General features: G+C 30.3%; 1 protein-coding gene across 3 annotated transcripts; it reads right to left on the bottom strand.

Moving 5' to 3' along the window:
- Positions 1 to 2,589: 2,589 nt before the first annotated feature.
- LOC141667378 (lactoylglutathione lyase GLX1) lies at positions 2,590 to 6,211 on the bottom strand. Of its 3 annotated transcripts, none has more exons than XM_074473836.1 (9): positions 6,064 to 6,211; positions 5,571 to 5,715; positions 5,351 to 5,475; positions 4,720 to 4,784; positions 4,421 to 4,633; positions 3,705 to 3,752; positions 3,518 to 3,625; positions 3,248 to 3,400; positions 2,590 to 2,835 (listed from the first exon to the last, which is right to left on the bottom strand). In XM_074473836.1, exons 2-9 carry the CDS (start codon positions 5,690 to 5,692, stop codon positions 2,794 to 2,796), a joined length of 876 nt encoding a protein of 291 aa, XP_074329937.1. In that variant the 5' UTR covers positions 5,693 to 5,715; positions 6,064 to 6,211; the 3' UTR covers positions 2,590 to 2,793. The 3 variants fall into 3 exon arrangements, with proteins under 3 accessions (XP_074329937.1, XP_074329938.1, XP_074329939.1); XM_074473837.1 differs by having other exon boundaries at positions 5,571 to 5,699; XM_074473838.1 differs by having other exon boundaries at positions 6,061 to 6,176.
- Positions 6,212 to 9,236: the final 3,025 nt, after the last annotated feature.

The raw sequence follows: 9,236 nt of genomic DNA, 5'->3' as shown, positions 1-9,236 counted from the left end.
TATGGAGTTGAAGGCCTAGGAGTAGTCCTCCCAGGAGCTGCGTGGAGTTGAAGGCCTAGGAGTAGCCCTCCCAGGAGCTATATGTACTATCAGCGGGCTTTCATAAGAGACGTTACTAGAGGATTCTCGTTTATACTCTTTATTAATAAGTTTCTTGCTAAAAATACCAAAGTACGTACTTATCTGATATAAGTTGACTTCTATTTATAATAAATTTTGTTTTTAACACAAATTATATTCTCTATAAATTTTATTTTATTTTAGTTAATGTTCATCTAATCTTCTATTTACTATATAAAGTAAAAAAAATTCTAAATAATTTGTAAATTATATTAAAAATTTATTCAGTTACATTAAATTAAGTAAAATAACTTATATTTATTTTTAATTTTAGAAAAACTACAAACTATTAAGTAAATTACTAATACAAATTGACTTATATTCTCTGTAAACTTTATTTATTTATAAATTATATTAAAAATTTATTAAGTTACGTTAAATTAAGTAAAATAACATAGCTTTACTTTTATTTTGAAAAAATATTAACTACAAAGTAAATTATTAACACAAATTGACTTCTAATCTCTGTAAATTTTATTTTCTATAGTATTATTTTAAAAATAATTAAGTAATAGCAAATGACTTTAGTAACATTTATTGACTTTTACAATGAAAATTATTGATTTAATGATTGTATTTGTTAGTATTCATCACAACGTTTATTTACTTTAAATTAAAAAATATATTTTAACAGTAACAATTTTATGGGATGTATTTAGATTATATTAAGTAATATTAGTTTAATAAAATCTATTTACTTTTAATTTGTGAATTAATTTTTATCGATAATTAAGTAATATTAAATAAACTATATTGAAAAGGCTAATTATAAGATAATTATTAAATTATATTAATTAATATTAAATTATCTAAAGAAGAGATACTTGGTTCATAAATAGAGATACAATTCATTTCACAAAAATAAAACTAATATGTTAGATTTCTATATCAAGTAAAACAATGCAAAATTAGAATTATAGTGGAAAATTTCATAATTGATTCGATTCTTTTTAACCACATAACTATTTTTTGCAAGTACCAATTTAATATTGATATTAATATATTAATTTTAATTCAGGTTTTGCACGGATTATAAATAATTCTCTACAAATATTAATTCGATGTTTTTAGTTTCGAGCTCGTGTGTCGCAAAAGTTATCAACTATCTATATTAATAAGGAAACGGGTCCTAAATCTTGGTACTCACTAGAAAATTATACAACTATTTTTAAAATTTTATGTAATAAAATCTCAACCGGCAAAAATTAACTTTTACTCTCTATAAATTTTATTTCCTTTAAAATAATTGTATTAGTAAGTTAACATGTCGGATTTATATAAGTAAATAATTAGGTGGATGCATAACTAGAACTATATGTTGAAATTTTAGAGTTACACTTAACTTCAACTTTTTTAAGTACATAAAATCCCTTAGGTACATTAATAATATATGTGGTAACACTCCCCTCACTAGAGGACCCATTTTTGGGGCATTAATTGTCTTTAGTATCCACATTAAATTGTGAGAATGTCAGGGGTGGCTGGGAATTGAACCTTAGTCCTTCCATCAATCTAAACTCTGATATCATGTTGAGTAATCAACTCATCTAAAATCTTAAGATATTAGAGAAATGTCCCAATATGATCATATATTTAACAATAATGTACAAGCCTTCTAACTCTCTCAACCGTTCTTAACCACCTCGCGACAGTCCTTTTCTCTTAATTACACGTTTTCAAATCGAAATCGTCTTTCCTTTGGCATATATACTTGTTTATTAAGTTTTATTAAGTTTTAAGTCAGATGTAGCTACCTCAATAACATGAACTTCTGCCACCGGAAACAAATCACACCAACTTTTATTAGCCAAGCCACGGTCGAGTCTTTCCTGGACCCAATTTGATTTTCCACGAGATTTCTCCCATGTAAATTTCTCACCTACGAAACCCAAATTCGACAAACCGCAATAAAACCATACATAAGACTTCTAAAATGCTCCCTTCCTCGCTTTTCGTCATCGAAAATCATATTATTAAAATCACCAATCACACTCCATAGGAAGTTTGATCTTTCAGCCAATGCTCATTTTCAACTTCAAAATCAATGTAGTGATTCCCTCCATCTTTTATCACCCCTGATTCTTTCACAATAACGTCAATCCTCCGCTATGACCCTGAGCATCTATACTCCAATACTCCCTCCCTTCCAATTTTAATTCAGTTATATTATTATTTTAATAAGGCATAACTATAAGCCAAATTGTTAGAATTGTATTATTATTTTATAAGGCATATCTTAGGATGTTGAACTTGCTCTGAGTTGGAGATCCACTGAACTCGCTTCTATATTCGACAAGCTTATATTTAGTTTGGTTTTTATTTTAAAACTTATACAAGCGGCATGCCTGGAAAAAGAAGATATTCCTAACGCTACGAGAGGACCTACAACTAAGAGTTTCAAACAAATACTATTTCATAGGTACAATATATAGATTATCTACTCTAGCATCAAATTGAACATACATGATATAGCAATAAAGCAACATATACCGCACGCAAAACAAGTAACCACGGTATCTGTTTGCATATCTAAATCATCAAACCTTATATCCGGATCCTGATTTGCCAATGCAAAGCAAATTGCAAATTTATTCATATCACTAGAAATAGTTTGACTTGTAAAAGTTCGACATTTCACACATACGTTTCTTTATAATATTAAGTACTCTCTTTCTACTTCAGTTCTTTCAGAAAATCCTCATTGTCCACCATAACCTGCAATCAGACAAGCAGACAAAAAAAATATGTCACCTCGTAATCAAGTAACACTACAGGCAGAGCCTCCATGCTCAAGTCAACTAAAACATGACATTAATTTCCCGGGATACAATCCGGTTAATGGAGATCAGGACGTAATTGCTACATGTTAATGTTTAGCTGAGGGGTTTAATTAGTTGGGGCATTAACCATATAAATCATTTCCTACTTATCCTTCGCTATTAATGGTCATGACAATTTTCCGTTACAAAACAAGAAGGAAATAAATTTTAGTGTCCAATTTCCAAACACATCTAGCCATTCCATGCACTGATCAACCCCGGGCACCTTAGGTTCAAAATGTACGCCAAGCAATCTGACCACTTTTAGTTTTGTGCATATAGAAAACTAGGTTTAGTTGGGGACTTACTGTCTTCCAACCATCTGGATCCAAAAAAGCTAAAATCTTGGTATTAATTCCAGGGATTGGTCCTGCCTGCCGAGTAATCTTCCCTCCAAGCTCTTGGGTCACATGGTTGACAACCTCACCACTTTTGTAAACATCTTCGGTACTGATAGCAACCTATAAGAAATTTCACATTTATCATATCTAGCAATAAAGGCAAGATAAAGGTGATGTGCAAGTACAACTCAAAGTAGAGAAGTCTTCTAATGATTTTTCAACAAAAACATATCTTACCTGTGCATATGCATTTCCTTTGGTATATTCTGTCACTCCGTAGTTATATGTCAACTCCAAAACAATTGTTTCATATTCATCAGCATAACCCATCATGGCTAGAGTGTACTACAGAGTACAAAAATATTTTTCTTAGACAATAAGAACTTATCCGTAGAGTAAACAAACTAACAAAAAGATTATTTACCTTTTGCTCGGGTCTATCAATCTTCCTTAACATTTTCATTCCCAAAGCCTGAACACATTGGAAGTCCAAAATCAAATTTGGAACAATATAACATATAAACAAAGATATCTCAACACTTCTGCCGTTAAAGTTTTAAAACACAAAATTTATGCTAGCACAACAATATGCATACATGGCTTCACAATATTAAAATATTGCATAATATATTTCCGGTAGTAAAATCATTTATTTTACTCTTAAGCAACATCAATGAACTTTCAACTGGAAGAAAGTACAGATTTTCTAATTTTAAGACCAAATAAGTAGAATACAAATCAAAACTCCCACCTTGCATCCCATTGTGCGGCATAGTAAGTAGAACTACATAAGTCTAAACTTGAATACTTCAACTCAGCTGAAAAATTATAGTAAAACACCATTTAATTGCTCTTTATCATCACATGCTGTGTATATTACCAATGTCTTAGAAATTCAATTGCTTGCCATGTCATAATCACTTTTTAATTGTACCCAGAAGCAACACTTGACACAAGATACATGGTGAGATTACAATTTAAGTCTCTACAGATTATTATTTAAATGCATATCAGTTCAACAATTGCACCTATTAAGATTGGATATCAATTTTTTCCTGCTAGTAAATTCCACATCTATCTCCATATTTAAATTAAATCAATTCAAGAATCCAGGCACAGTCTTTACATGGGATAACTTACCTTTTCGTAGAAGTTGATAGAACGATCTAGGTCACCAACACGAAGCATGACTTGACAGAGTGGTTCAGGAGTAGAAGCTCTTTGAATGATTTCAAAAGCATAGCCATCAGGATCTTTGACAAAAGCAATAATACTTGTTCCACCTTTGACAGGACCAGGCTCCCTCGACACATTGCCACCCTTGGCTCTTGCATTCTCAACAAATTTGTACACCTAAAGGAAGAAAACGAAAATGAACAATTGCACCACATCTGCACCTGCACCTGCTATGTAGTAACAATAATGGATTACGGACTTACATCTGGAGTTGCAATAGCAAAATGTCCGAAGCCTGTTCCGATGTCATATTTATCCACTCCATAGTCTGTGAAATGTCCATTTTAGTTTGTTTAACAGAAAGAAAAAGATGCAAGACTGTTAAAAATCATGAGGAGAACCTGATAATCAACATGTTATTTTCTATCCAAAAGATGCTACACCTGACAATTAAAGTCTTGTACATCGTCATTGCTCTTAATATCACATGGAATTGAGAGCAAGAACATGACATGTTGATAAAAGAGGAGCACTTTTAATTGATTCCATAGAACTACTACCCCTAAATATGTTGATATGAATAGTGCATTTTCTTTACTTGGCAAGAAGGTTAACTAAACTTATAGATACACTTTTTTCTTCAAAGATTTTTATGTGGAAAACAAAATAATGGAATTAATTACATTAGATGACAGTAAGGTACAAGTATTTCTTGGGGAAAAGAGGGGTGTCAAATATACCAAGTCAGTTATACAGGGTATCATTCATGATCTAGCTAAATAAACAGTAAGAACAAAATACCAAAAACACAGAATTATCACACCTAAGTAACAGTAAAAACAAAATAGAGTAAAAAGATTAAAGACCAGGTAACATAGTAAGGTTTAAACATACTGTAAGTTAGCTCCACAACAAACTGAGATTCCTCAGGGCCAAACCCGAGAAAGGCATTTGAGTACTTCTCTTCCGGAATATCCCTCTTCCTCAAAAGCTTCATCCCAAAACCTTCAGTATAAAACCTGTAAACAGCAAATTAAACACCATTTAGCAATAAATTCAACACAAGCAGCACATATTCGACATACTTGTTTCAATCATATAGTAAACCGCATACTTAATTGTGCGATCAAGGTCACCAACGCGATACACAGCATGTAAGAACCTGCGTTTGTCCTTCTTGGGCCATTCCAACAACTCGCTGCTCGGAACAACAGGTGTAGCTTCAGATTCAGCCATAATTCCTCTTCGAATATCAACAACTGAAATTCAATTAAACGGCATAATTATAAAAATAGATATACACAAATAAAAACTAATTATCTCAGCAAACAAACAAAACTGCAGTAAATTGAAATTAACTAGGATTAAAAATCATAATTAGTATTGCTACTACAAGGATAGATCACAGTATAAGTGATAAAGAAATAATTACATACTAGAAATGAGAAATACAAAGCCCTAAAATGAGATCAAGTGTGATAATAGAAACACAGAACAACGAAACTAAGCAGGAGATTGCGATAATTCAGTTATTTGTGGGTACATAAGTATAGATATACATAAACGAATTGGGGGGAGAGAGAGGGAGGGAGAGAGAGAGATACTACTAGGAGAGTGAAGAGTGAGAATACGATGCTCCTTCGATGATGATAATAATTGCCCCTGTAGATTTTATTTATAATAAAGAGGGTATAGTACTGTGTTGAGGTTTAGTTAAAGACACGGGCTGTGTTGATTTTGAATGTGACAGTCAAATGAGAGGGCTGATGGCATGACAATTGTGATAGCAAACGGTGCACCTGCATGTACTAGATTCAACTACCTCACGTACACATTGATTTACTTTTGATTAAAGTAAAGGTACATAAAATGAATGGAAATTGCGATTTGCGTAAATGGGAATATAGAAAGGGGCATGCCATGCCTTTATAAACTTTTCATAGACTTGTCATGGTAATACCTTTTCCAGGCCACATTTTGTGTTCAAAAATAACTTGCCAACCATCAACATCGCGAATAAGTCGCGATGATTTGATAACACATTTTTATCATTAGGATTTATAAATTAAAACTTTTCAGGTCATGTATTTACTTTTTCATTTATTAATTCATTTTATATTAAATTAATTTTGTTCAAATATGATACTTAGATTGTATTTATATATAATTATTATTTGATCCAGGTATGACCTTAAAAATAATTAGATTAATACTCATAAATTATAAGTATATGCATCTTCGATTGTTTATACAAGATTTAATTATAATTTAGGCATAAAATTATGATTTTTTTTAAAAAAAAAAAAACTATATGTAACATATTCACAAAGTTATTATTATTTGTAGAGTTAATTTAATAAATTAATTCAAAATATAAGATCAAACATAACATATAATTTATTATTTATTGAATTTAAAAAGACTAGGTCGTAAATTAGTATTACTTTTACAAAACTACAAAACCATTTTATTTAACTTTGAGAAAATATAAAATGTGGAATTTTTGGGAAAAAATGTGTTTGACATCAATTTAATTTCTTGCGCCGAAAGTTGACAATCGATACAATTAACTTATTTGTCACATGTAGTAATATAAAGAATGTTGAAGACTTTCATACGATGTTCACAGTTTTAGAGAAAACGTGATAAGTTTATAAGACATAATAATGTAATGGAAGTATGTCAATAATTTAAGAATATGTACTCGAGAATAAGGACATGTATTGGGACTCCGACAGAAAACACTTAATATTTTTTTTAAAATGACAAAGTTATATCGGGGTGGGCCTAAGTTCATTTTCTTCACGATCATACTAAATAATGGAAGTAATTTATCGAGACTTCAAAATAGTGTATACTTTTGTTAATCTATTATTTAATGAGAAAATGAAAGAGATGTCACACATTGCATAAAGGCGGGATGGTTGAAGTTGAACGCCTTCTTAGGTTGTATTGGTTTTTATGATAAAAAAATATGTTATGAAAATGAGAGTGATCAATTTAGATATGGAGTTTTTTTAATGGGTAAAAAATTAGGCGGACCAAATCAATTTTAGTTAATGAACTATAATATCGACAACGATATGACATTTGATCTCGACATATTTGTCATAAAAACTAATATTTTTGTTGTTAAAAGTCAACTTAAATTAATAGTTGTATTAGTTTTACTTTATATTCAATATTAAGATAATCTTCTGTATATAGATACATGACAATGACACTACTTGTACTTATTCAATAACATACCACATACAAAAAAATATCATTCATTCAATGACTTAAATAGAAATGTTTTGCAGGTTGATAACGTTTTATATACTAATCGTACCCATTGATAGTTAATCAACTTACATTAACTATATTTGAGATATTACACAATTTTATTAATAAATAAATATTCAAGAACGATAAAATTACGCATTGTAAAAAAATATTTTAAATAGTGACCCTTACCTCGCACGGGCTATTACGCTAGCATTGTATTATTGACGAATAGTTGATGAATCATAAAATACATTTTTAACTATCAATACTCAATGAGTTAACATTTGTATCACCACGATTTATAGTCTGAAATGTAATTAATTTTTGTAATTAAGAAGTGCTGCATAAAACTTGCATAATTCATCCCATTTTAGATTTAATAGTAATAAAAAGTAAAGCATAAAATTTATGCATATTCTACAAGTATAAATTTGGGGAGATTATTAGAAGAAACTGTCTAAATCAGGATTCTCTGGGAATCACGATCTTTCATCAATCAGGATTTGCATAGCGTCAAGATTTGCATCAGGATGAAGAAGGTCATCAAGATATGGCTAGGTGTCATGATCACAAAATAAATCAGGATCTACTGATTTATACAGTCCCAGTAATTGAGGAGTAGCTTAGAGTCAGTTCCAGATTTGGAGGAACGTAGTTTTTAATTGAGATATGTATAGAAACATGATAAATATCTTTTGACAAGTCCGTATTTGATAGAGCAGCTGTGTACTATACAAACACATAATAGGTTATCATTGTTGATAGGCTTAACAATAGTATCATTGTAACCTAGCAGTTTTCAAGAACATTAGAATTTCTTGAGAGAGTTTTGAAACAGTTTATAACAGAACTAATAAATTGTTATTGAATTTATTGTTCTTACATCCTGATATCTATTTGTTTATATAATTGTATCTAACCCCCCTTATACAATTATATCTTTACTGGGTAACAAAAATATTAGTATTTCATTTATATTTATATATTTAACAAAATCAAACTCGATCCGAACCTATCATATTTCAATTTTTTTCAAAATTTGGTGAAATAAATTTGAGTTTTAAAGCCGAACTTGAGTCTATCGAATTTTCTATCACCTGAGTTTCGAGCTTGAAAAAATAAGACTAGGTTGAACTCGTTCTCGAGCCCTAACATTTTTAATCGAGTCTGGCAGTTTTCAACTCAACTCTAGCCGATTATTGCCCTAGTTGTTGTGCACGAACATAAAGTTAGTATGTCAAATTGAGTTAATTCCCAAGTCTCGATATAAATAAATTATTATTATATGCTAATATGTTATCAACAAATGATTTATTTAATGTATGAAAATTCTTCATAAATTAAAATAATAATAATAATAATAATAATCTCGTTGTTGCACATGAGTATAAAATTAGTATGTTGTAATGAGTTAATTACCCAACTCTTGAATGATTTCAATTAGTTGAAGTTATTAATCTGCACATAGGTTTCATGGGTTCAGTTCTCCATACTAATAAATACGAGATCAAAA

Source organism: Apium graveolens, chromosome 6 (assembly GCF_009905375.1).
Source record: "Apium graveolens cultivar Ventura chromosome 6, ASM990537v1, whole genome shotgun sequence".
NCBI classification, from domain to species: Eukaryota; Viridiplantae; Streptophyta; class Magnoliopsida; order Apiales; family Apiaceae; genus Apium; species Apium graveolens.
This window is presented reverse-complemented; position numbering and strand designations above follow the sequence as displayed.

What these genes read in the sequence shown, in the direction of transcription:
- LOC141667378 (XM_074473836.1), bottom strand. Translation starts at nt 5,692, where the DNA reads ATGGCTGAATCTGAAGCTACACCTGTTGTTCCGAGCAGCGAGTTGTTG. An exon ending in CTATCAACTTCTACGAAAAG is followed by an intron (nt 3,753 to 4,420) that starts GTAAGTTATCCC and finishes CAATGTGTTCAG; the next exon opens with GCTTTGGGAATGAAAATGTT. An exon ending in TTGATAGACCCGAGCAAAAG is followed by an intron (nt 3,626 to 3,704) that starts GTAAATAATCTT and finishes TGTACTCTGTAG; the next exon opens with TACACTCTAGCCATGATGGG.